Below are 27,618 nucleotides of genomic sequence, written 5' to 3' on the forward strand. Positions count from 1 at the left end.
ATGGAGAACAGTCACCCCCCCCCACCACCACCACCAGCAGCCCCCGCCGCAGCCCGGCCCTTCGGGCGAGAGGAGGAACCACCATTGGAGAAGTTACAAGTTGATGATTGACCCGGCTCTGAAAAAGGGGCATCATAAACTGTACCGCTACGATGGGCAGCATTTCAGCCTGGCGGTGAGTAGCCGGCGTGCCCCCCCAGCCGTGTCCCCCGCCGGGTCCGGGGGAGACGCGCCTAGCGGCTGGGGACCCCCCGCCCGACCCCCCGGCCAACTGTCAGACGGGGCCCCAGCCCTGGAGTTTGACAAGTGCCTGGAGAAAGGGGTCTGCCCCTGGGGAGGGCGACCAGCCCTCCCATCCCGGCCCCCCAATTTCTCCCTACAGATGTCCAGCAACCGCCCGGTGGAAATTGTCGAAGATCCCCGGGTCGTCGGGATCTGGACCAAAAACAAGGAGCTGGAGCTGTCGGTGCCCAAATTCAAAGTAGGACCCCTCCCCACTGCCCCGCCGTCCCTCCCCCACCTCCCCGAGTTCGAAAATAACGCCAGTCCTGACCGAGCCCGGCCGGATTCCCAGTTCCCGCCGTCCGGGGCCAGGGAAGTTTTGGCGGGGAGGGGTAGAGCGCTGGCGAGAGGGTGTCCCCTCTCAGCTACTGTAAACAAAATAACACTGGGTGAAACTGTAATCACGGCGTAGATACAGTGTTCTGCACGCCCCGCGGGGGGCTCCAGTCCGCCCGGGGGCTTGGCCCCGAGACTCTCCCCTCTCGCCAGCCCTCTAAAAGACAACTTCCTAAGCCCGAGGGGTCGCCCCTGACCCGGCAGCAGGAAGAGGAGGCCAGAATGGGGGGTGGGGAAAGAGAAACTGTTTCTTTTTCCCCTTTCCTTCCGAACCCAGAGGACTTCCACGTTCCAAACGATTTAATCCTCCGCTTCCCGGGCCCGCCCGCGTGCATTTTTCTCCCCCCCCAAAAAATTTTTTTTTTTTTTTAGTTTTTTTTTACCCTTTATTGTTTTCAACGGGCGGGCGAGTTGCGGGGGCGGGGGGGAATGTTGTGTTTTCCCTTAGGTTTAAACGTTCTCCAAACTCCCTTCCCCCTCGGCCCCTGCCAGATCGATGAGTTCTACGTGGGCCCGGTGCCTCCGAAGCAGGTGACATTTGCCAAGCTGAATGATAACATCCGCGAAAACTTCCTGAGGGACATGTGCAAGAAGTATGGGGAGGTGGAGGAGGTGGAGATTTTGTACAACCCGAAGACCAAGAAGCACCTGGGCATCGCCAAGGTGGTCTTTGCCACTGTCCGGGGAGCCAAGGATGCCGTTCAGCACTTGCACAGCACTTCCGTCATGGGCAATATTATCCACGTGGAGCTGGACACCAAAGGTGAGCCCGGCAGGGGAGGAGCGCGGGGAGACCTGTCAGGCCGACCCTTTCCCTCCCCGTCCCTCCTGCAGCGTGGGGAGGACCACCCCCACTCTTCCTTGGAATCCCCCCCCCCCCCGACGCCCCACAACCTTATTTATTTTCTTAGCCCCCTCCTGAGGGTAGAGTCGCGTGGAGCTAAATGTGTTGTCTGTTGCTAGGAGACAGTCTGTAATTTACCAACTGTGCCGGTCCTTGGCCACCGCACCCCTAGGGACCACCCAGAGGCTTCCCCACCGCTGACACCCCCGCAGGCCCCCTCTCTGAGCCCTGGTGGCCTGGGTTTAGACAGTCCCCAGCGTTGCCTGTGTTAGGGGAAGAGGCAGAGTTTGTTTACTTGTGGGGGACTGAGGGAGTGCCACTAGGATGCCTTTAAATACATCGAGAGAAGGTCTGGAAACTAAAAAGAGAGTCCTCTAAGGATCCAGGGCGTCCCCCGCTCCCTTGCCGCCCCTTCCCCCCTGGAAGTGGCAGCCAATCTGGGGCCGGGAGTGTTGTTTCATTGATAAGGTTCCCGATAGAGCCGCCAGGGAAGAGCAGAGCCGGGAAGAGCCGGGTGGGCGGCTCTGGGTGCTCAAGGGTTGACACTGTGTCTTTCCTCCTCTCTCTTAAAGAGACCGCAGCACCTCCCCTGCTCTGGAATCAGCTGGGTGCTCTCTGGAGCTGGCTGGGGAGGCCATACCTTTCACCCTGTGGGTCTTTGGTGGCCCCTGCAGGACCAAGGGGCTTGTAGGACTCCAGGGCATTCCCCAAAGTGTGCCTGAGGCCTCTTTAGGGCAGCTCCCATCAATAAAAGAAGGTGCTGAGTGCTTTGAGGGCCAACCAGCTAAGTGGGGAGATGCCATTCAGTCCCCAGCCCACCCGGGTCCCCTGGGAAACCCTGCTTGGGAGGGCAAAAGTGCAGCTTCCAGGAATTTTGTGAGCATGGGGTTCAGGGGCAACTGGGACACACCAAACCCAAGGCAGGAAAATCAGAACTTTTCTTTTTTTGCGTTTAATGATTAAAATGTATTGACCCAGCTGTAAGCCGGTGCCGGGGTGGTGGTGATTATTCCACGCACACTTGCCGAGCCTGTGCCTGGTTCTGTTTCTCCTCTCAGGGCACAGCCCTCTTTTTTGTCCAGTCCACAGTCCCTTCCGCCTCTTTCCCTAGCTTCTCAGTCTCTGGGGTTGGGGGGCAGTGAGGACCTTGGGTGGTTGCAGCATGATTTCTTCCTGATAATCGAATTGAATGTGGCACCCCCTTCCCTATCACGTGCCCACATTTTAAGGAGCAGCCAGGTCTCAACAAAATTTCATTTTTGCAAAACAAACAAACAAAAAACACAGAAGCCCTCAGAGACTGCCAACTAAGTTTGTATTTCAAGAAAGAGACCAGTAAAGTGTAGCTCCAGGAACGTGTCTTTTTTGCATATGTAAGCAGCTGCCTCTGAGGCTCTATAAATATCGATAACCCCCGGGCCCTGGTCTATAAAAGCCTCCTTCTGCTGAGGGGTGGAGGGTTCAAGCCCAAGGTTGTCCCCAGGCCACCCTGGGGCCCTCAGCCTGGTCAGGGCCTGTGGAGTTCATAGTAATGTGCTACTAGAGTGTGTTGCAAACTCTGCTGCCCACCTGGCCCCAGATATTTAACAAACTGGGCTTCCCCTCCTCTCACTGCAAACCCCTGGGTATTGAGCAGAAAGGGGAAGATGTGGCTCTTTGGGCACCATGGCCCAGGTAATGCAGGGGTTGGGGGGCTTGGTGTCGCGGGTGGCAGTTCTGGGTTTGGCTTTGGGGGAGTCTCAGCCCCAGGAGGCATTAGCTTCTGGATCTCAGGATCAGAAAAATGGTGCAGCTCAGCAGCTTTCTTAAAGAGGTGGGAACCCTGAGTGAGGTGCAGAGGGGTGGGAACTCAGGGCCACACAGCCTCCCTAGGACTGGGGTCTGGGGCACGAGGGACCCACCGGGGTGCCACACAGGTTGGAATCCCTGTGGGGGCTCCTCTATCCTGGAACCTCACTGAGTCCCCTCTTTCCTGCTCATCCACAGGGGAAACCCGAATGCGGTTCTATGAACTGTTGGTCACTGGCCGATATACCCCCCAGACTCTCCCAGTGGGCGAGCTGGACGCTGTCTCTCCAATCGTGAATGAGACCCTGCAGGTGGGTTTATGGCCGTCAGTCTGCCCCATTGCCAGCTCTTTGATGTGCCCCCCTCCTCTGGAAAGCCTCACCAACTCTCTGATAGGACCCCCAGCCTACCCCCACCTCACTGTCTCCAGCTTTGGAGACCAAGGCCTAGGAGGGTGTGAAACCCAGCCACATCCCCCACAATTGGGAGCAGGGCCTAGAGCCCCATTTTCCCAAGCTCTCCTGCAGTGGGGCTCTGAGGGATTGGTTCTGTTTCCTGTGGCTTCTCCCCTCCCAGCACAGGCTGTGATTCCCACAGACCCAGAGCTTGCCCGGGCCCGCTTTTCCACGTTGATGCCAAACATTGCTGTTTGTTAGTGGGTCCTTAGTGTCTGGTGTCCTGGGCATGCCACTACCCCTAAACCCAGAAACCAGAGTTCATGCCCTGCCTTCCGGAGCAAGACTGACTCCTTCCAGACCACTGCCTCCCAGGACCCAGGGACGGTTCTCGCATGGGGCGAGTCTCATGCCAGCTCCTCTCTGGCATCAAGCTGACTAGCTGCCACTGGCCTGTTTATCACTTTATTTTTATTTTATTTACTTTTTTGAGATGGAGTCTCGCTCTGTCCCCAGGCTGGAGTGCAGTGGCAGGCTCTTGGCTCACTGCAACCTTTGCCCCCGGGGCTCAAGTGATTCTCTTGCCTCAGCCTCTTGAGTAGCTGGGATTACAGGCACCCACCACCACACCTGGCTAATTTTTGTATTTTTGGTTAGTAGAGATGGGGTTTCACCATGTTGACCCAGGCTGGTCTTGAACTCCTGACCTCAAGTGATTCACCCGCCTCGGCTTCCCAAAGTGCTGGGATTACAGGCATGAGCCACCGTGCCTGGCCTCTGTTTATCACTTTAAATCCTAAAACACTGGGTGGCTAGGAGGATAAAGCCCTTGGCCATCCTCTCGTGCACAAGATTTTAGTTCTTGGTCATAATCCTGCCTGGAAAGTCTTTGATTTCTGACAGCCTGAGGCAAAAAGAAAATCCCAGCCTAAACCAAGATGTTATGGTCTTCTCTTTTATCTGTCTCCTCTGGGATTAGGAAAAACCCTCAAGGTTCCCTGAACATATTTCGCTACCCCTAAGATTAGAGAAAAAGTTAGTACCATCATGACACTCCTCAATCTCCCCTTCTTCCATTCCTTATGCTGCTGTTCTAGAGCAGTTGGGCTCTGAGCTCCCCAGCAGCCAGAGTGAGAAGGGAAAACAGCCCTGTTCCATTGCACCTTTTCCCCCAGTGGTCTCACATCTCTGTTTCTCCTTAGCTGTCAGATGCCCTGAAGCGCCTCAAGGATGGAGGCCTATCTGCAGGCTGTGGCTCCGGCTCCTCCTCTGTCACCCCCAATAGTGGTGGGACACCCTTCTCCCAGGACACTGCTTACTCCAGCTGCCGCCTGGACACACCCAACTCCTATGGACAGGGCACCCCGCTCACACCGCGCCTGGGCACCCCTTTCTCACAGGACTCTAGCTACTCCAGCCGCCAGCCCACACCCTCATACCTCTTCAGCCAGGACCCGGCAGTCACCTTCAAGGCCCGGCGCCATGAGAGCAAGTTCACCGACGCCTACAACCGCCGCCATGAACATCATTATGTCCACAATTCTCCCGCGGTCACTGCGGTGGCTGGGGCCACAGCCGCCTTCCGGGGTTCCTCAGACCTCCCGTTCGGAGCAGTCAGCGGCACTGGGGGCAGCAGTGGTCCCCCCTTCAAGGCCCAACCACAGGATTCGGCCACATTTGCCCACACTCCACCACCCGCCCAGGCAACCTCTGCTCCTGGATTCAAGTCTGCTTTCTCTCCATATCAGACCCCAGTGGCCCACTTCCCTCCACCCCCAGAAGAGCCCACAGCCACAGCCACAGCCACCTTTGGGGCCCGCGACAGCGGGGAGTTCCGGAGGGCACCGGCGCCCCCACCCCTGCCACCTGCTGAGCCTCTGGCCAAGGAGAGGCCAGGCACGCCACCCGGCCCTCCGCCTCCCGACACCAACAGCATGGAGCTGGGGGGCCGGCCCACCTTCGGCTGGAGCCCTGAGCCCTGTGACAGCCCCGGCACGCCCACGCTGGAGTCATCCCCTGCAGGGCCAGAGAAGCCCCACGACAGCCTGGACTCGCGCATTGAGATGCTGCTGAAGGAGCAGCGCACCAAGCTGCTCTTCCTGCGGGAGCCAGACTCCGACACTGAGCTGCAGATGGAGGGCAGCCCCATCTCCTCCTCCTCCTCCCAGCTCTCCCCACTGGCCCCCTTTGGCACCAACTCCCAGCCAGGCTTCCGAGGCCCCACACCCCCCTCCTCACGCCCCTCCAGCACCGGCCTGGAGGACATCAGCCCAACACCCCTGCCAGACTCCGATGAGGACGAGGAGCTCGACTTGGGCCTTGGGCCTCGGCCTCCACCCGAGCCAGGCCCCCCGGACCCTGCTGGGCTTCTGGGCCAGACAGCTGAGGTGGCCTTGGACCTGGTTGGAGACAGAACGCCGACCTCAGAGAAGATGGATGAGGTACCACCGTGTCTGTCCATCTGTCTGGGACTGGTTTTGTCTATCTTGTATGACCCTTTCCCCCCTCAAGCATTTAGCATGATTAGCTAAGATGCAGAAGCAATGGGGCTAGGAAAGCCAATGTAACAGGTGGAACTTAGAGAATAAAAAGGGGATGCAAAAAACACCAAGGCCTGTGATTGAGCAATTGGTTTGGCAGTGAGCTCCCTAGCAGCCATGGAGAGAAGGAAAGCATGGCCTAGTTCTGATGCTCTCCTTGTTAGGTAAGAAGTCAGCTTCTCCTAGAGATAAATTCTGGCTTGAGCCTCTTTGGTAGGAGTTTGCTGAGGTTTCAGAGAGTATGAGCTGTGGGGATGGCTCTTGGTCCCCTTGTCTGTTGCATGACTTGGGAATAATCAGGGAGAGTCTTGGCAGGCAGAGGGGAGGAGAGAAATTGGCCAGAGTACTGTGCTGACCTAAGTGGGGTGAAGCCCCGGAGCACTGTCTCCTAGAGTCTGGTGCCCTTTGAGGAGGGAGAAACCATGGCAGACAGGGAGGGTGCTGAAGTTTCCCTCCTTCTCCCACTGGCTCCAGGGAGGAAGGAGTTAAGAGCTAACTTGGGGTGGGGGTGGGGCGCCATTTTGCGAGAAACAGGCAAAGTTGACCATCCCCCACCCTCTCCTCAGGTCTTGGGGTCTCACTGCCTAAACCGCCAGCCTTAGGTAGTCCTGTCCAGGGATTGGGTTGGGGTGAAGGTGCCACGTGCCACGTTCCCTTGGGAGGGTGCTGGGTCATCCTCCTTGCTCCACTCCTCCTCCTCGGTCCAGTCACCTGCTTTGGAGCCGCAGCCCCGGTGGGCATGGGCAGCCAGGGGCTTAGACAGAGCTCTGTGTCCCTGTGGGCGGAGGGGAGGAGGACTGCCCCCTTCTTGGGCCCTTTGATTAGGCGGGTCTGGCTGCCTCAGGGAGGAACGAGAGGAACTTGGCTTGCCTGGGAGGGTGCCGCAGGTGGCTGGGGCTCCAGGGGGCCTCCAGGCAGTTCTGGGGAAGTGGTTTCTGGCATCAAGGGGTCCAGGCAGGGGGCCTTGGCAGGGGGCGTTGACAGGTGTGCAGCTGTAGGGGGGCCGCCGGCCCTGGCATCCTCCTTCTCCGCTCCGTCCAGGCTGCCTGGGGTGAGGAGTGTTTACCATGCTGACCATGGTCCAGGGCTGAGAGGCCCGGAGTGGCTGGAGCGAAAGGCACTCAGAGGCCCCGGGAGCGGGGGTCTGGGACTGCCCGGCCGCCAGCGCAGGCAGCCGCCGAGTCCTGGGAAGCTTCAGGCCGGCCCGCGGGCGCCCCCTGCTGGCACCGGGGACTAGTACCTGGGCTTCTTGCGGCTGAGCGCAGTGCGGGGAGCTGGACCCTGTCCCAGCCTAGGCTGAGGTTGAGGTGGGGGAGCGGCGCAGGCGGGGCCAGTCGGGGGTGCAGGGGGAGCTTTTCTACTAAACAGTGGCTGGTCGTTAAAAGTTCAGGCTCAAGTCCTTGAGTCCCGCTAAGCCACCTACTGGTTATGTGACCCTGGGGAAGGCACTTTGCCCTTCTGAGTCTCAGTTTCGTCATCTGCCAAATGGGCCTCTGAGAGTCCCTGCAGCACAGGGCCTCAGCTTAAGTGAGGTGCCGCACGGGATGCTCCAGGCACCGCCAGGCCTGCTGGGCTCCCGGTGCTCAGCAAATTCCTGCCACTTCTCACCCCGGGACTGCTGGGCGGAGGGAGGGGCAGGGCCGGCCAGGGCTGGAGCGCAGGATCCGCCTCCCTGTGATTGGCTGGCGGCGGCGGCGGGGGCGGCGGCCCTGGTTAACCCTCTGCGTGCCGCGGCGCGCTGTGCTCGGCGCTGTCCAGGACTGATCTGGGGAGTGCTCTTTGAGGATCCACCCGAGCCTGCCTGTCTCTTCTTGATGTGCATGGGGATCCTGAGAAGCAGAATGTGTGCGTGCATATGTGTGTATGTGTGTGTGTGTGCACACAGAGGGGACCCAGTAAAGTCCAGAGCTTCCTGCCGCTGCCTGAGTTTTGGTAGTCCCCCTCCTCCTACTCCCGCACCTGCAGTTGCCTTCTGAGGCCTTCCTCACCTGTAGTCTGACCTCTGATCCTGCAATTTGTACACATTTCACCTCTACCCCCATTCCCCCTCACTGGGCAGGTCCCGGGCTCCAGCTCTTCTTCTGACTGGCTGTGCCGTGGGCTCTGAGTGTGTTTACTAACTGTCAAAGGGGGTCAGAGCAGAGACCCCACCCCCCCCACCCTGTGAGGTTATCTTTGGGATAAGAAATGAAACAGCCGTCTGCAGCGCTTAGCCCCACGCGGGCCCATACTGAGTGTGCAGTCACGAGACTAGGTGAAAGGAGTAATCAAGGAAAAATAAATAACAACATACTTCCTGTTTATGGGCCTTAGTGCTGCTAAATCCCCTGCTCCAATGTCACCTTTTCTGCCTGGCCGTCTGCTGTAGCGTGAGGACAGCAGGCTCACCGAGAGCACAGGCCGTGGAACCACTTCCTGGTTCAAATCCCAGCTCCATCTCTTCTTGGCTGTGTGGCCTTGGGCAGGTTACTTAAATTCTCTGTGCCCCAGTTTCCTTGTGGGGCAAAAATAGAGTTGAAAATAGGGCTGTTCTGAGGTTTAGCTGAGTTAATAAATGTGGAGTGTTTAGAAGGGCCCTGGCACATAAGAGATGCTGTGGAAGTGGCAACTATTTCTGCATACAAGTTGCAACAGAATCTCTGAAATTGCAACAGTGTCATCCTCTGTGCCCCACCCCTCTCCTTGCCTTCTTTCTCTCCCTCACGTTTCGCATCTTCACCTTCATCATCCTTTGTCTCTTCCTGCTGGCTCTGCTCCCTGAGAGTAAGATGTTTGTCTGCCTCTTCATCTCTGTGTCCCCAGCACCTAGACCAGTGCCTGGCACACAGGTACTGAGCAAATGTTTGTTGAATTGGAATGAATGAATGAATTCTAGTGGTAACTCCACGCGGCAGGGACTGTGATGCCCATTTTGCAAATGAAGAAGCTGAGGCTTGGAGAGGCTGAATGGCTTGCACTGGGTCACACAGCTGGGAGTGCCACTGATTGCTAGTCTTGAAGAGGGGACTCCGAGAGCCACTTGGCCTTCCAGACTCACCTTATTGTCTCTCCTTGCTCTCTCTGCAGGGCCAGCAGTCCTCAGGCGAGGACATGGAGATCTCGGATGACGAGATGCCCTCAGCCCCCATCACCAGCGCCGATTGCCCCAAGCCCATGGTGGTGACCCCAGGAGCGGCAGCCGTGGCAGCCCCTTCCGTGCTGGCCCCAACCCTGCCGCTGCCCCCGCCACCCGGCTTCCCCCCGCTCCCCCCACCCCCACCACCACCCCCACCGCAGCCTGGCTTCCCCATGCCCCCACCGCTGCCCCCACCCCCACCCCCACCCCCTCCAGCCCACCCTGCTGTGACAGTGCCCCCACCACCCCTGCCAGCGCCACCTGGAGTCCCGCCCCCTCCCATCCTGCCACCACTGCCCCCCTTTCCGCCGGGCCTGTTCCCTGTGATGCAGGTGGACATGAGCCATGTGCTGGGTGGCCAGTGGGGTGGCATGCCCATGTCCTTCCAGATGCAAACGCAGGTGCTCAGTCGGCTGATGACGGGCCAGGGTGCCTGCCCCTACCCGCCCTTCATGGCCGCTGCAGCCGCTGCTGCCTCAGCTGGGCTCCAGTTCGTCAACCTGCCGCCCTACCGGGGCCCCTTCTCCCTGAGCAACTCCGGCCCAGGCCGCGGGCAGCACTGGCCACCACTGCCCAAATTTGACCCATCAGTGCCTCCACCAGGCTACATGCCGCGCCAGGAGGACCCGCACAAAGCCACGGTGGATGGCGTCCTGCTGGTGGTCCTCAAAGAGCTCAAGGCCATCATGAAGCGTGACCTGAATCGCAAGATGGTGGAAGTGGTGGCTTTCCGGGCCTTCGACGAGTGGTGGGACAAGAAGGAGCGGATGGCCAAGGTGGGTGGGTGGGTGTGGATGGGGGCAGGACCCCAGCTGGGCACCTCCTGTTTCCCTGAGACTGTTAACTGGAAACACTGCCATTGACCCCAGTATGGGAGCTGCAGTTCATGTGGCTACTTTCAAAGTTCCGCAAACTGTGCTCCGCTTTAGCAGCCGCTGGATGCATGTGGCTCTTTGAATTTAAATTAATGGTCAGGCATGGTGGCTTACACCTTTAATCCCAGCACTTTGGGAGGCTGAGGTGGGAGGATTGCTTGAGCCTAGGAGTTCAAGACCAGCCTAGGCAGTATAGCAAGAGCCCATCTCTAAAAATAAATGTGTAAATTAATTTAATTAATTAATTAAAAAAGAGTAAAATTAAAACTCCTCCTTTGTCCCGCCACATTTCAAGTGCTCAGGAGCCACAGATGCCTAGTGGCCGCACACAGGACACCTGGTGCAGGCTGTCCCCACCATCGCAGACAGCTCACAGCTGCGACACCCTTTGAACTTGACTCCCCTCACCTCCCCTCATGCCGCCTTTTAGACGGAGCCCTGCCTTGGCTTGGACCACTTTTTTCCTTTTTTTTTTTTTTTTTTGAGACGGTCTCGCTGTGTCATCCAGGCCGGAGTGTAGTGGTGCAATCATAGCTCACTGCACCCTCAACCTCCCTGTGCTCAAGGGATCCTCCCACCTCAGCCTCAAGTAGCTGGGACTACAAGCATGCGCCACTGCACCCAGCTGATTTTTGTGTTTTTCTGTAGAGACAGACTTTCACCAGGTTGCCCGGCCTGGTTTTGAACTCCTAGGCTCAAGTGATTCTCTGCCTTTTGGGCTGGGATTATATGTGTCAGCCACTGCTCCTGGCCTACTTACTATTTTCTTTTTTTTTTTTTGGAGATGGAGTCTCACTGTGTCACCCTGGCTGGAGTGCAATGGCGTGATCTCAGCCCTCTGCAGCCTCTACCTCCTGGGTTCAAGCGATTCTCCTGCCTCAGTGTCCTGAGTAGCTGGGACTATAGGCACCCACCACCATGTCTGGCTAGTTTTTGTATTTTTAGTAAAGACGGGCTTTCACCATGTTGGCCAGGCTGGTCTCGAACTCCTGACCTCAAGTTATCCACGTGCTTCAGCCTACCAAAGTGCTGGGATTACAGGTGTGAGCCACCGCGCCTGGCTTCTTTTTTTCTTTTTAACATATTATTTGACTATTTGTAATCTTACAAATAATCTAAAATGACTTCCTTTCTCCATAAGAGAGAACTTTTTCTTGAGTACTTTAAACTCCCCTCAATCACTACACTCCACACCATTCCCCCTGCTCCCCTCCCCCCAAGGGGTGACCATGGTTATGAGTTTGAGTGTCCCCTGGAGCCGGCTTTGGGAAATGCTCTCTGCCACACAGGTAAGCGACCCCATGTCAGAGCCTGTTTGTCGTCGTATAACTGGGTAGTAAAATTAGAATGAACCGTCTGAAGTCACTGATACACAGCTCTTTATGGTTCAACCAATTTATACTGACCCTACAGTAACAGCTAATAGCTATTCCATTCACAATTTGAATAAAAAGAGCCACCAGACCTCATGTGCCCTGCACCTTGCAAAGCTCTTCATGTGGCTCGTTTTGTTAATTCTCACAGCATCCCTTTGAAGGCAGAGCATTTCAGAACCGCAGGGGCAACCTCTTAGGGAGCAGTGACATAAAGCCAGCGGGTCCTGTTTTTAATACATGGGAAGAGAGAGTGGGGATAGTGTAAATCTTACCTTGTGAAGGTGGTGGTGCAGCTGTGGCACAGATGTGTCCCTATGGTGTCGTTTTTGGATTGTCTGCAAAGTACAAAGGCCACTGTTGTAAGGAAGGCAGCTGCATTAGTCCTATTTTACAGGGGAGGACGTTGAGGATCTGTGAGGTAGAGCGGTGCTCTGGAGCCTCCTGGGTAACGGCATAGTGTGGCCAGGTGTGTAGGGAATGAGGACGCAGTTACCTGTGGTGGCTGTTACTGCCGAGCGGAAGGTAGCCCTGGGAGGGCTCCCTGCAAGGTTTGCTGGTGCCAGAAGCGGTAACGGGCCCCTCCTATCTCCACCCCAGGCCTCACTGACCCCGGTGAAGTCCGGCGAGCACAAGGACGAGGACAGGCCGAAGCCCAAGGACCGCATCGCCTCATGCCTGTTGGAGTCATGGGGCAAGGGTGAGGGCCTGGGCTACGAGGGCCTGGGCCTTGGCATTGGGCTGCGTGGGGCCATTCGCCTGCCCTCCTTCAAGGTTAAGAGGAAGGAGCCACCAGACACCACCTCATCTGGCGACCAGAAGCGGCTGCGGCCCTCGACCTCTGTGGATGAGGAAGATGAAGGTTGGTGCTCTGGGTGTTGGGGTCCCCTTCTTCTGCATCCCCCCAGCCCAGCTCTGACTTCCCTCCCTCCCTGCAGAGTCTGAGCGAGAGCGAGACCGGGACATGGCAGACACCCCCTGTGAGCTCGCCAAGCGGGACCCCAAGGGCGTGGGTGTGCGGCGGCGGCCGGCGCGGCCTCTGGAGCTGGACAGTGGCGGGGAGGAGGATGAGAAGGAGTCCTTGTCGGCGTCCTCCTCCTCATCAGCATCATCATCCTCGGGGTCCTCAACCACCTCACCCTCGTCTTCGGCCTCCGACAAGGAGGAGGAACAGGAGAGCACCGAGGAGGAGGAAGAGGAGGCAGAGGAGGAGGAGGAGGAGGAAGGCCCCAGGAGCCAGCTCTCCTCCTCCTCAACCTCATCCACATCAGATAAGGTACCTAACAGGCCAGGAAGCCTCAGGGGGCTGGGCCAGGCAACGAGGGCCAGGCCCTTCGGCTCACCTGTCCCCACCCTTCCCTCTCCCCCAGGATGACGACGATGACGACAGTGATGACCGGGACGAGTCTGAGAACGATGACGAAGACACAGCCCTGTCAGAGGCGAGTGAGAAGGACGAAGGGGACTCGGATGAAGGTGAGCAGGGAGGCCGCAGCTGTCTGGCCTTCCTGGGGTCCCTCTTTCCCCAGGGCAGAGCCTGAGGAATTGTCAGAAATACTTTTGAGCCAAAATGTTGTGCTTTTGAGACGTTACCTTGTTAAAACACACACATAGGGTGGCGTATGGTTCCATCTTCAGGGAGTGTCCTGAACAGAATGGCATGTCCATAGAGACAGAAAGCAGGTCTGTGCTCCTTAGGGCTAGAGAGCCTGGCGTTCGGCAGGGCTTGCTCAGCCTGCGTGACTTCCTTTTCAGCTGATGAAAATACTTAGGAACCAGATGTACTAAATGCTGCTGGAATTATCACTTTAAAACGAGCAGTTGGCCAGGCGCAGTGGCTCACACCTGTAATCCCAGCACTTTGGGAGGCCTAGGCTGGTGGATCACCTGAGGGCAGGAGTTCAAGACCAGCCTGGCCAACATGGCGAAACCCCGTCTCTACTAAAAATACAAAAATTAGCCAGGCGTGGAGGCGGGCGCCTGTAGTCCCAGCTAATGGGGAGGCTGAGGCAGGAGAATGGCATGAACCTGGGAGGTGGAGCTTGCAGTGAGCCGAGATTGTGCCACTGCACTCCAGCCTGGGCGACAATGCGAGACTCCGTCTCAAAAAAACCAAAAAACAACAACAAAAAAAACCGAGCAGTTTTCTGTTATGTTAATTTTACCTCAGTTTTTAAAAGTGACTACTGGTGGCTGGGTGTGGTGGTTCACTCCTGTAATCCCAGCACTTTGGGAGCCGAGGCAAATGGATCATCTGAGGTCAGGAGTTTGAGACCAGCCTGGCCAACATGGTGAAACCCCGTCTCTACTAAAAGTACAAAATTAGCCGGGCATGGTGGCGCATGCCTGTAATCCCAGCTACTTGGGAGGCTGAGGCAGGAGAATCACTTGAACACAGGAAGTGGAGGTTACAGTGAGCTGAGATCGTGCCACTGCACTCTAGCCTGGGCAACAAGAGTAAAACTCCATCTCATAAAAAAACAAAAACAAAAAATTACTAGTGAATACACTCCCCACACACATATCTGAGGGTCATGTTCAACCTGGGTGCCGCCAGTTTGAGGCCATTGGTGAGGGGTCTGGGTGGGGCAGGGGCACAGTGGGTCCTCAGCAGCCCCTCCTCTGTGTCCCCCATCTAGAGGAGACAGTGAGCATTGTAACCTCCAAGGCTGAAGCCACGTCATCCAGCGAGAGTTCCGAGTCTTCTGAGTTTGAGTCAAGCTCCGAGTCCTCACCCTCATCCTCAGAGGATGAAGAGGAGGTAGCGACCAGGGAAGAGGAGGAAGAAGAAGAGGAGGAGGCGGCGATGGTGGCAGAGGAAAGCATGGCTTCTGCAGGCCCTGAGGACTTTGAGCAGGACAGGGCGGAAGCTTCTCTGGCCCCGGGGGCACCAGCAGTGGACTCGTTGGGCATGGAAGAGGAGGTGGACATCAAGACTGAGGCTGTGGCCCCTGAGGAGCGGCCCTCCATGCTGGATGAGCCCCCGTTGCCTGTGGGTGTTGAAGAGCCAGTGGACTCCAGGGAGCCCCCTGAGGAGCCAGGCCTGAGCCAGGAAGGGGCCATGTTGCTGTCTCCAGAGCCCCCTGCCAGGGAGGTGGAGGCCCGACCCCCATTGTCCCCTGAGCGAGCTCCAGGTAACACTTGCAACCCCTTGGGAGGGTGGTGGGAGGGAGGCAGGAAGTCCTCACAGTCAGAATCAGCCCAGGCTTCCTTGGGTAGATCGCTGACCGTCCCCAGCCTCAGTTTCCCCTGTAAAATGAGATCAGTCAGTTGTGCCTCCCTTGAGCGAGATGAGGTGTTGGGTGCCAGCACGGAGCCTGGCACTGAGTAGATCAACCCAAAGGGGAACCACTGCTATTTTTCAGTACTCACTGCCAGCGTTTCCCTGGTGGCTTGGTCCTTGGACCATCATTCCCATGAGATGCTCCCCAAAAGGAGGATGGGTGTCCATGGTTACATTAGTGACAGGTGGGTGCTGGGCCAGGTGAGGGCTGCGGGCGTCGCCCCCTCCAGCATTGTGATGAAGCTGCACAGAGCACACGAGAGGCTCTAACTGCATGGCCAGTAGAACTTCACACAGTGATGGCGGCATTCTGGAGCTGTGCTGTCCAGCACTGTAGCCTTCAGACACAGTGTTGTTACCACACTCTTGAAACATGGCCAGTGGCACAGTGGAACTAAGTTTGTAATAGTGTTCAATTTATTTTGGCTTACATAGCTGCATGTGGTTAGCACCTACCTTTTTTTTTTTTTTTTTTTTTGAGACGGAGTCTCGCTCTGTCGCCCAGGCTGGAGTGCAGTGGCCGGATCTCAGCTCACTGCAAGCTCCGCCTCCCGGGTTTACGCCATTCTCCTGCCTCAGCCTCCCGAGTAGCTGGGACTACAGGCGCCTGCCACCTCGCCCGGCTAGTTTTTTTGTATTTTTAGTAGAGACGGGGTTTCACCATGTTAGCCAGGATGGTCTCGATCTCCTGACCTCGTGATCCGCCCGTCTCGGCCTCCCAAAGTGCTGGGATTACAGGCTTGAGCCACCGCGCCCGGCCGCACCTACCTTTTTTTATGAGATGGAGTCTTGCTCTGTTGCCCAGGCTGGAGTGCAGTGGCGCGATCTCGGCTCACTGCAAGCTCCGCTTCCCAGGTTCATGCCATTCTCCTGCCTCAGCCTCCTGAGTAGCTGGGACTACAGGCGCCCGCCACCACGCCCGGCTAATTTTTTGTATTTTTGGTAGAGATGGGGTTTCACGGTGTTGGCCAGGATGGTCTCGATCTCCTGACTTTGTGATCTGCCCGCCTCAGCCTCCCAAAATGCTGGGATTGCAGGCTTGAGCCACCGCGCCTGGCCTAGCACCTACCTTTAATAAGTCTCTCAGGAAAGGATTACAGCTGCTCCTGTTGTACATTGAACACATGGCTAGCGCCCACTGACATGCAGTTTTCAATCAAACATGGACAGGAAAGACCGGTGGGATGCTAAACCCACCTATATGGAGGGCGACCGCCTGCCTATCCATGGGTTCTGCAAGACGGACTACAAGCTTTGAGTATGTGCAGATTTTGGTATACCAGGGAGTGCTGGAACCAATTCCCTGTGTGTATTGAGGGACGACTGTGTTTTGTTTTGTTTATTCCACCATTAACCACAGTCTTTGAGCATTGACTCAATATTAAGCCTCCATTGTGTCCCTGCTATTATTTTGAGCAGTAGCAATACAACAGTGGACCAAACAGACAAAAATATCTGCTCCCACGGAGCAGGGGAACAGATGACAACAGATCAATTAGAAAATGAAAAACAGGTGGCAGGCTCTTGTAATCCCAGCTACTTGGGAGGCTAAGGAAGAATTGCTTGAACCTGGGTGGCAGAGGTTGCAGTGACCCGAGATCGTGCCACACTGCACTCCAGCCTGGGCTATAGAGTGAGATTCTGTCTCAAAAAAAAAAAGAAAGGAAAAAAGAAAAAGAAATGGGCCTGGCACGGTGTCTCACACTTGTAATCCCAGCACTGTGGGAAGCCGAGGTGGGCAGATCAGCTGAGGTCAGGAGTTTGAGACCAGCCTGGCCAACATGACGAAACCCCGTCTGTACTAAAAATACAAAAAATTAGCAGGGCGTTGTGGCACTGCCTGTAACCCCAGCGGCTCAGGAGGCTGAGGAAGGAGAATAGCTTGGACCTGGGAGGCAGAGGTAGCTTGCAGTGAGCCGAGATTGCTCTCCAGCCTGTGCAACAGAGTGAGACTCTGTCTCAAAAATTAAAATAAAATAAAATGATATAAAAATATAAAATGAAAAAATGTATTTTGTGGTCAGGCATGGTGACTCACATCTGTAATTCCAGCACTTTGGGAGGCCAAGGCTGGTGGATCACTTGAGACCAGGGGTTCAAGACCAGCCTAGGCAGCATAGTGAGAACCCATCCCCACAAAACATTTCAAAATTAGCTGGGTGTGGTGGCACATGCCTGTAGTCCCAGCTACTCAGGAGCCTTAGGCAGGAGGAGCCCTTGAGCCCTGGCGGTTTAGGCTACAATGACTAAACCATCATGCCACTGCATTCCACCCGTCTCAAAAATAAAAAGTAAATTAGTTAAAAAATTAAGAAGTGTATCCCGTGACAGTGGAGGTAAGTGCTAGGAAAAAAATCCTTGAAGGCTCCGACAAGTCCTGCAGAAAAGAGACTTGTTTAATTTTATTCAGTCATAGAGCAGATTTTCTTGGGCCACAGGGACTTCAGACTTTGTTCTGAAGACATAGTGTGAAAGGCTGGGATACATGTCTCCTGCATCTGTGATTTAGCCTACCAACATAGATAAAGGATATACTGTGTGCCTAACACTGGGTTGGGCCCTGAGCAGTCCTTGAGAGGTTTAGCTGGAGATGGACGGGTCCTGTGCTTAGACTCAGCTGTGAGCCAGCCAGGTATGGAGCACAGAATAAGGCACTGAGAGACGTTTGGATTGTATGGTAACTGTCTCGTGTTTGCTCACCTCTCTGCAGAGCATGACCTGCAAGTGGAGCCAGAGCCCCCTATGATGCTCCCCTTGCCCCTGCAACCACCATTGCCGCCCCCACGACCACCCCGGCCACCCAGCCCACCGCCGGAGCCCGAGACCACAGACGCCTCACATCCATCTGTCCCTCCGGAGCACCCTGCTGAAGACCACCCCCCACATACTCCAGGCCTCTGTGGCAGCCTGGCCAAGTCGCAGAGCACAGAGACGGTGCCAGCCACACCAGGCGGGGAGCCCCCGCTATCAGGGGGCAGCAGTGGCCTGTCCTTGAGCTCTCCGCAAGTGCCCGGCAGCCCCTTCTCCTACCCAGCCCCGTCCCCTGGCTTGAACAGTGGGGGCCTCCCTCGGACACCTGGCCGGGACTTCAGCTTCACACCCACCTTCTCCGAGCCCAGTGGGCCGTTGCTTCTGCCCGTCTGCCCCCTCCCCACTGGCCGACGTGATGAACGCTCCGGGCCCCTGGCCTCCCCGGTGCTCCTGGAGACGGGCCTGCCCCTCCCTCTGCCCCTGCCCCTGCCCTTGCCCTTGGCATTACCCGCTGTCTTGCGGGCCCAGGCTCGTACCCCCACCCCGCTGCCGCCCTTGCTGCCCGCCCCCCTGGCCTCTTGCCCACCCCCAATGAAGAGAAAGCCGGGCCGGCCCCGGCGATCCCCACCATCTATGCTCTCCTTGGATGGGCCCTTGGTCCGGCCACCAGCAGGGGCCGCCCTTGGAAGGGAACTCCTGCTCCTGCCGGGCCAGCCGCAGACCCCCGTCTTCCCCAGCACTCACGACCCCCGGACAGTGACCCTGGATTTCCGGAACGCGGGGATCCCAGCCCCTCCACCACCCCTTCCCCCCCAGCCACCCCCACCCCCACCTCCCCCACCTGTAGAGCCCACCAAGCTGCCCTTTAAGGAGCTAGACAACCAGTGGCCCTCCGAGGCCATCCCTCCAGGCCCCCGTGGGCGTGATGAGGTCACTGAGGAGTACATGGAGTTGGCCAAGAGTCGGGGGCCATGGCGCCGGCCACCTAAGAAGCGCCATGAGGACCTGGTGCCACCTGCGGGCTCGCCCGAACTCTCGCCACCCCAGCCCCTCTTCCGGCCCCGCTCGGAGTTTGAGGAGATGACCATCCTGTATGACATCTGGAACGGTGGCATCGACGAGGAGGACATCCGCTTCCTATGTGTCACTTACGAGCGACTGCTGCAGCAGGACAATGGCATGGACTGGCTTAACGACACGCTCTGGGTCTACCATCCCTATATCCTGCCAGCATGTGGGGCTCTGCACCTTCTGGGATGCAGGAAGTCCCCACTCACCTCTCTAGGCCCCACCTCCCAGTCTGTAGCAGCCCACGGTGCCTGTGAAGGTGACAGAACGCACCACCGTCACTTCCCATGCCAGGCTCCAGAGTGAATCATCATTGGCACGTTTTAAGGACTCCTCTGCCAGGCCCATGTCACCCCCAGAGTTAGCAGGTCTCGGGGCCACATGTAACAGCAGTGCTGTGCAACTTAACAGCACACAAGGGCTGAGGGCTTCCTTGTCCCCTTCATAACCTCCCAGTAGCCTGGTGAGATAAGGGTATGATTCCCATTTTACTAAGGCTCAGAGAGGTTCAGTGACCTGTCCAAAGTCACACAGCTACAAGTGGCAGAGTTGAGATTTGAACCCAGGCAAACTTGGCTCTAGAGTCCAGGCTTTTCACTACCAGGCTTTCATGAGGCTTGGTTGTTCGCATAGGTCTATGAGGCTAGACCCCTCGTTATCCCTGTTGTATTAGACTGATTTGTGAGCACTCAGTTTGTGTCAAGAGCTCTGCTCAATGCCGGGCACCATGGCTCATGGCTGTAATCCCAGCACTATGGGAGGCTGAGGCGAGTGGATCACTTGAGGCCGGAAGTTTGAGACCAGCCTGGCCAACGTGGCGAAACCCCATCTCTACTAAAAATACAAAAGTTAGCCGGGTGTGGTAGCACATGCCTATTAATTCCAGCTACTCTGGAGGCTGAGGCAGGAGAATTGCTTGAACCCGGGAGGCATAGGTTGCAGTAAGCCAAGATCGCACCATTGCACTCCAGCCTGGGCGACAGAGCGAGACTCTGTCTCAAAAAACACAAAACTCTGCTAAGGACCATAAGCATATTTCATCACTTACAGAGGCATCACTGTCACCCCAATTCACAGATGGGAAACAGCAGAAAATGGTTAACACACTCAGCACTTTGGGAGGCCAAGGTGGACAGATCACTTGGTCTCTGGAGGTCGAGGCCGGCCTGGGAAACGTAGCAAAACCCCATCACTACAAAAAAATCCAGAAATTAGCTGGCTGTGGTGGTGCATGCCTGTAGTTCCAGCTGCTCAGGAGGCTGAAGCTACAGTAAGCTGAGATTGTACCACTGCACTCGAGCCTGGGCAACAGGAGACCATGTCTCAAAAAAAAAAAGACACCCAGAGCCATGCAACTAGGTATTGACCGTCAGCGGGGTTGGTCAGTGGGCAGCCGCGTGGAGGTGGCATGGGAGTGGGCAGTAGAACTGGACATCGCTGTCCCCAGAGGGTGGTCTGAGGATGGGCGGGACCAGTCTATGAAGGGACCAGGAGGGACTCTCTGAGAATGTCCATGTGGCCCTTGACCCACACCCACCCACCAGCCTCTCTTCAGCTAAGAAAAAGAAACGGGACGATGGCATTCGTGAGCACGTGACAGGCTGTGCCCGCAGCGAGGGCTTCTACACCATCGACAAGAAGGACAAGCTCAGATACCTCAACAGCAGCCGTGCCAGCACCGATGAGCCCCCTGCAGACACCCAGGTACTGCCAGGGCTCCTGGACACATCAGCCGGCTGGGCCATGGGGACCCAGGGCACTCGTGGAGGGGTGCCGGGCAGAGGGAGGAGTTGTGAGGCCAGAGGAGCTGGCACACAGTGTGCAAGTGGAAGGGGAGAGGCGGGTGGGCAGGGCCTAGGAGAAGGAAGGAATCTGCCTTAGTCCCATGGGCCCTGGAGCACCTCCCAAGGGTTTAATCAGGGATGTGACGGAGCTCTGTTTCCACAAGTTCTTTCATTTTTTGTTTGTTTTTTGCTTGGCTCTTTTTGAGACAAAGCCTTGCTCTGTCACCCAGGCTGGAGTGCAGTGGCACGATCTCAGCTCACTGCAACCTCTGCCTCCTGGGTTCAAATGATTCTCCTGCCTCAGCCTCCCGAGTAGCTGGGATTACAGGTGCCGGTCACCATGCCTGGCTAAATTTTTTGTATTTTTAGTAGAAATGGGAGTTCGCCATATTGGGCAGGTTGGTCTTGAACTCCTGACCTCAAGTAATCTGCCTGCCTTGGTCTCCCAAACTTCTGGGATTATAAGCACGAGCCACATTGCCTGGCCTCATTCATTCTTTTTTAATCTAGCAAATATCTGTTGAGTACATGCTGCGTACCAGGCACTGTTCTGGGTCTATAGCAGTGAACACCACCAAATCTTTTTCCTCATGGAATTTAATTATTTATTTTTATTTTTAAATTAAAAAAAATTGAGATGGGGTCTCACTGTGTAGCCCAGGCTGATCTGGAACTCCTGGGTTCAAGTGATCCTCCTGCCTCAGCCTCCCAAAGTTCTGGGATTATAGGCGTGAGCCACGGTGCCCGGCTGGAGTTTATATTTTAGTGGGGACTTGTGGGAAATAATCAAGTGAACAAAGAAGCACGTAATGCCAGGCAGGGAAAACGTGATGGAGAAAACAGGAGAGGGGTTAGGGATTTCCAAGTCAAAGGGGAGTCAGAGGGTCAGACCCAAGCAAAGTGCGGGAAGACGCCATGCGGATGCCAAAGAGACCACAGAAGTGAAAAAGCAACTTTCATAAGAAGTTAAAACCAGAGAGGGGCTCACTGACCGCAGCAGGCCTCCCTAGGACAGCAGCGGTGCAAAGGCCCTGAGGCAGTGGGGCTCCTTGGTGTGAGGAGGGGAAAGGAGAGGCCACTTGTGGTGCGAAAGACAGCTCAGGCCACTAGGGTGGGGGGGACTGTGGTAGTGAGTGACCTGTCTCCTGGGGTGACAGGCAGCAGCGGGAGGTTCTGAGAGGAGCTGGGGTGGTATGGAGCTGGCGCAGAGGTCCCGAGGGCAGACTGTGTTCGAGTTGCTGCAGTTTCCAGACTGGACATGCGGACGTGCTGGATGTGAGGAGACGTGGATGCCTGTGGAAGAATATGAGGAAGTGGGATGGACAGGACTGGGGCTGGCCTGGGTACAGGAGACAGGGATGGGCGGGGGGTGACAGCCCAGGGTGTGGCTGGGGTGGGGGGTGCTGGGAAGCTGGACACTGGACCTGAGATGGGGAGGCTGATATGCTGTCACCACGAGGCAACTTGAGTTCTGCGGATTCTGAAAACACCCAGGCAGAGAGGTCTTGATGGGCATGTGGGTATGGCGGAACTTAGGATGGGGATCTCCAGCCTGGCGACCTAAGTGTGGGCATCGCCAGGAGAGAAGTGGTGACTGAAGGTCACAACAGGGTGACCTCACCTGGGAGGGCACATGGGGCAGAGGCCTGGGATGCTCCAAAGGTTAATGGGTGGGGCAGAGGCCAAGAGCAGGACGTGACACGAGGGTTTCGGAAGGATCCCCAATTTCGAATGCTTGGGGGTCGGAGGGGTCTGGGTGAGAGCCAAGCGGGGGGGTCAGGGTAGACAAAGCTTTGGGCTGAAATGGGGAAAAGACAGCGCCAGGCAAGGGTGAGTCTCGTTGTGAAGATAGGAGCGTGGGCACACTCAGATACTGATGGGATGGAGGAGGCAGGGAAGCAGTGACAATTAGGGACAGGCAGGTGTGGATAAGCCCAGAGAAAGGAGCCCAGGATGCTGGGGATGACAGAGATCCAGAGCTTAGGGTGGGACAGCCGAGGACACGACCAGCCCTGCTGAGCCCCTGCACACCGTCCTCTGCAGGGCATGAGCATCCCAGCACAGCCCCATGCCTCCACCCGGGCAGGCTCGGAGCGGCGTTCGGAGCAGCGTCGCCTGCTGTCCTCCTTCACTGGCAGCTGTGACAGCGACCTGCTCAAGTTCAACCAGCTCAAGGTGAGGCCGGGCTTCACCCAGATCCCGGGGTGGCGGCAGGACCTGAGACCGGGGCTCACCTCTCCCTGTCTTCCCTCCTGCAGTTCCGGAAGAAAAAGCTCAAGTTCTGCAAGAGCCACATTCACGACTGGGGCTTGTTCGCCATGGAGCCCATCGCGGCTGACGAGATGGTCATCGAGTACGTGGGCCAGAATATCCGTCAGGTAGGCACTGCCCGGCAGGGTGGGCATGGGGCCGGGCATGGGGCTGGCCCAGCCAGACTGACACCCTTTTGTGGTCAGGTGATCGCAGACATGCGGGAGAAGCGTTATGAGGACGAGGGCATCGGGAGCAGCTACATGTTCCGGGTGGACCACGACACCATCATCGACGCCACCAAATGCGGCAACTTTGCGCGCTTCATCAACCACAGCTGCAACGTGAGTGCCCAGCCGGGGGTGGCCCTGCCCCTGCCCCTGGCCCTGCTTCTGTGCCAGGAGGGCCTGGAAGCCCCGGCACGGCAGTGCCATCAGCTTGGCCTCCTTTCCAAGCTCAGGTTGGTCAAAGGTTATAGAGAGAGGAGGACATGTGAGGTCTACCAGGAGCTCTGCTCCTCTGAACTTCAGTTTCTCATCTGTGAAATGGGCATAGTGAGACTTCTGTGGCATGTAGAGGACTCAAATAAGTGGTTGGTTCAGTTCATTGGTAATTACGCAGTTGTTTCTCCAACGTTAGCCTTTTCTCCCTGCCTTCATTGGTCGGGCTCAGCCCTGCTCGGGCCGAGCTGTCCACCAGCACTTTCTGCAGGGGGGAGAGGGAGGTGCACTACATGCATCTGTGCTGTGGGTTAGCCACATGTGTGGTGTTGAGCACTGGAAATGTGCCCAGTGCATCTGGGGACCTGAGTTTTAAATTTTATTTCATTGTGATGAATTTAAACTTAATTAGCTTGTGACGACCGTATCGGGTGGTGCAGGCCTAGAGGGGAGGGACACTGATAACAGGGATTTGAGTGCTGAAGGATGAGCGCAGGAAGCTCCGAGCAGGAGGGAGGCATGTTCCGGGCTGGATGCCCCTGACTTTGGGCTCGAGTCTTGGCATCGCAGCTTAGTGAGTTGCTTGATGTCTCTGTGCCTTAGTTTCCTTGTCTGTAAAACAGGGACAATAACAGTCACTCCTTGTAGGTTGTTAGGAGGGCCACATAGATGGGTCACTGCCTGTGGGCCCTTTGAGTCCTGGCCAAGTCAGTCCTCAGTGCCTGCTGGCTCTCTCTGTTGTGACTTGATCCTTGCCTGGGTGGTAGGGACTTTCCTGTGAATATCCAAGGAGATCTGAGGGGTGAGAGGGAATTGCCCAGGGGAGGCGGTGCTGGGGCAAGGGGAACTGTGTGTTCAAAGGCCCTGGGGCAGTGGGAAGAACACCTGTTTGAGAGACAGCAAGGGAGGCAGTGGGCATCGGGTAGGGTAAGAGGACGGGGTGGGCTGGGCTGTGGGTGGTCAAGCTGAGGAACTGTTTCTCTGAGAGCCACGGTCGCTGGCAGGTTGGCGCTATCGGGCGACAGGTTCTGCTGTCCCTTTGGAAGCATTTCCCTGGCTGCTGGGGCAGGAGTGGGTTTTTTCAGGGGTGAGAGTGGCTGAGGGGGCTGTAGCAGGTGGGTGAGCAGTAATAAGGGCCTGAGCGTGGCTGGTGACCCCAGAAGTGGAGATCAGTAGACACAACCAAGAGGTCCTTCTGGGACTGAACTCACCAGCCCTGGTGGGGGCCAGATCTGGACTGAAGAAGGCAGGGAGGCAGATGCTCTGGGGCCTGGGTGCGTGGTGCAGCAGCTCCCCAGAGCAGGAGCAGATCATGCTTTAGGTGTGAGCTTTCTAAGTCAAAGACGGTCCCGGGGCTGCCACCAGCAGACAGCAGGTAGTTGCATTTATGGGCTTGGAGCCCTTTACCTTTTCTGTGAAGGGCCAGATAATAAATATTTTTGGCTTGATGGCTCAGATGCTCTCTATGGCAACTACTGAACTTGGCTATTTTAACAAAAGCAGCCACAAATTATATGCAAATGAATGGGAGAATGGATATGGCTACGTGCCAGTAAAACTTTATTTACAAAAACAGGCAGCTAGGGGCTATGGTTTGCTGACCCTTTGTCTAGAGTTCAGAAGTGAGATGTGAGCTAAACATAGACATACATTTGGGAGCACTTGCACTATGAATGGAAATGAAAGGCCTGGGAAATAATTTTTATCGTCATGATTTAATATCAGAGGCAAGGGGTCACCCCTGGGGGTCGGGGGGAGCGAAGGTCCAGAGCAGAGCAGTGGGTTGGGGAATCTCATGGCAATGTCAGGCCTTAAGCACAGGCCTGGTTGGGTTTGAGGGGTCTGCAGTGGCGGGGGACCCTAGGGGGCCTGGGGCTCACTCTCCCCCAACCTTGCCTGCAGCCCAACTGCTATGCCAAGGTGATCACGGTGGAGTCACAGAAGAAGATAGTCATCTACTCGAAGCAGCACATCAACGTCAACGAGGAGATCACCTATGACTACAAGTTCCCCATTGAGGACGTCAAGATCCCCTGCCTCTGCGGCTCCGAGAACTGCCGGGGCACCCTCAACTAAGCTCCCGCGCCAGACTCGAAGGATGTCGCCGCAGCCCTGGGACTCCCGAGCGTGGAGCCCCCCGGCCCCGGGGCCCGGGCCCCCCCGCCCGCCCCCATTTCAGGTGCTGTCCTCTACCCAGCGGCCATTCAGGGCCTGGCGCCCCACACTACCCCCTGGAGCCCCTGGCTCCGGCCCCTCCGCGGGAAAGGGCTTCTCTGTCGTTCAGCCCACGTCTCTCTCATTTTTACAAACGCCCCTTTCAGGATTTCTGTTTAACTCCAGCATCAGCTTCTCTCTCTCTGTCTCTCCTCCCCTCTCTCTGTTCTCTGTCTCTTCTCCCTCCCACCGTCACCCTCGGCCTCTTCCTGTGAATGCTGCTATGTTGTTTTGTCCTCTATTTTTTTTCCTCATCGTGAGAAAAGACATTTTAACCGTTGAAATGTGAAGGTGGAATCAGAGGGGCCCCGCGGGGGGTCTGCAGAGGCCTCAGTGTGGCTGTGCGTGGCCCGTGTCCTGGAAGCCACCCGGGCCTGGACGCAGGGCCGGGTGCTGTGGGAAGGACAGAGGCCCCCACGGCCTTGACCTCAGAACACTAAGCCCTGAAAGTCCCCCTCACTGCCCGTGGGCACAGTGAGGAGACCCCAACACCTTTCCCAACCCGAGCCCCAGCCTATTCCTTCCCCAGATGCCTGGGGCACCGCTGACCCGGCGACCCTGGTGGAGCTAAGCTCGTCCCTGGCAGGGGTCTCCACGCGGCTCTCCCTGCCACCTCACACCCCAGCACCCCCTAAACCTTGGGTTCAATGTTTACTTTCTCATTCGGATGCCAGCAACGAGGGAGCCTCTCGGAGGCCCCAGTGCAGGTGAGGGGCGCTGAGAAGGCGGGCGGCCACTCTCTTCTGCCCTTGCCTTCACCCTGGGTGGGAGGGGGCTCCCAAGGGCGGGCGGGTCCCCCGTCCCGCCATTACGGGTTGTCAGACCGTCTGCGTGTGGCATTTTTTGGCTTATAAGCTTCACCCAGTCACCCCCGACCCACACCCCATGTCCCCCTGCCGGCAGCCCCTCCCCCCAAGAAGGCCAGAGGATATTTATTTTCGGAGGGAGCAGATTCCTTCTCCTAGAGAAAGGAAAAATCTTGGAAAAGATTTTAAAACTCAGATCTAAGTCTTTGACAGTTTTTTTTTTTCCCTTTTGACCCCCTTCCTATCCTCTTCAGTTTATTCCTATGCATTTTTTTTTCTTGTGCGTGTATAAAATCAAAACGAAGGGGAAAAAGGTTTTTGAAGTTCAGAACCAACTTCTGTACATAGAGGCTGCCGCAAAGGACTTTCTCTTGGGAACATTGTTTCTTGTAGAAACATGCGGGAAGACATTTTTTGCTCATTTCTTTGTACTTCCAAAAAAAAAAAAAAAGACAAAAGCAAGTCCCCCCGTACCCCAGAAAGCAGAGAAGGCGTGTAAATAATTTCTGGAAAGTGACTGTTGTGACCCGGAGTCCTCATCAAGACGAGCGCGCTCCATGTGGGAGCTGCTCCCACCCTGCAGACGCGGGCGGCCGGAGCCTCTGGTATCTCAGCTTGTGTCAAGCTTGTTATCATGTAAATTCTGTACAAAGAATTGTTATTTTTCTCTTTTTTTGTCGTTGGTGGTTTTGTTGTGTGTGTTTTTTTTTTTTTTAATTCCTTTCCCCCAGGCCCTCTCTATTTGAGACTGTGCCCGCTGGTTTCAAGATCAAGGAAATTGGTGGCATTAAGACACAGATGGGGTACCTGGGCACAGCGGCGAACTTCTCTTCCGTTTGCGGTTTTCTGCCTAATTGTGCAACTGAGGAAATAATTTATTTTTCACATGAGGAAATGCGTAGCTTGTAGAGATGGCTGATTCAAGTTACATGTACAGCCCCCAAGGGGCTGTCTCCATTCTGTCCCCTTCCATAAAAGAAGTGGGGCGATGCGAGAATACCAGGGAAGGGACCCTTGCCTCGCCCCTCCCCCTGGCCTCACCTTGCCCCCAGCCATCGTGCCCAGTGTAAACCTCGGCTGGCCTTCACTAAGGGGACTAGACCTGCCTCTCCCAGGACCCCCTGCCCCAGCCCCAGAGTGGTTTGCAATAATCAAGGTATGTGTCGAGTCATTCTTCTTTCAACTCCCTCATTTTTCATTGAACAAATCTCTGCTTTTCAAGAGTTGGGGGTTTCTGCTATTTTTTGTTTTCTCTCCCTCACCCTGCAAAGAAGAGAACCAATAAGTTTTAGGGATGTTTCTGTGTATAGACTCCATCATCCATATGTAACTTGTTTTGAAGAGAAGTGTTTCCGTTGTGAGTGTGTCTTGCTGTAAATATTTGTTCATATTTTTGTGAATTCAATACTATGTACCATTGTATTATAGTAACTTTTATAAAGCAAACCATAAATATACTGACTTTTCTTACAGA

General features: G+C 56.2%; 1 protein-coding gene across 1 annotated transcript; it reads left to right on the top strand.

Moving 5' to 3' along the window:
• On the top strand, positions 1-27,618 carry SETD1B (SET domain containing 1B). The gene is given in 17 exon segments (XM_025403430.1): positions 1-15; positions 17-175; positions 383-481; positions 1,111-1,381; positions 3,449-3,561; positions 4,848-6,086; positions 9,252-10,076; positions 12,149-12,410; positions 12,487-12,824; positions 12,919-13,024; positions 14,188-14,682; positions 17,542-18,801; positions 20,188-20,354; positions 22,478-22,609; positions 22,693-22,812; positions 22,891-23,028; positions 25,027-27,618. Coding segments are annotated over 17 exon segments (5,913 nt in total). The 3' UTR covers positions 25,201-27,618.

Source organism: Theropithecus gelada, chromosome 11, assembly GCF_003255815.1.
Source record: "Theropithecus gelada isolate Dixy chromosome 11, Tgel_1.0, whole genome shotgun sequence".
In the NCBI taxonomy this organism is placed as follows: domain Eukaryota; kingdom Metazoa; phylum Chordata; class Mammalia; order Primates; family Cercopithecidae; genus Theropithecus; species Theropithecus gelada.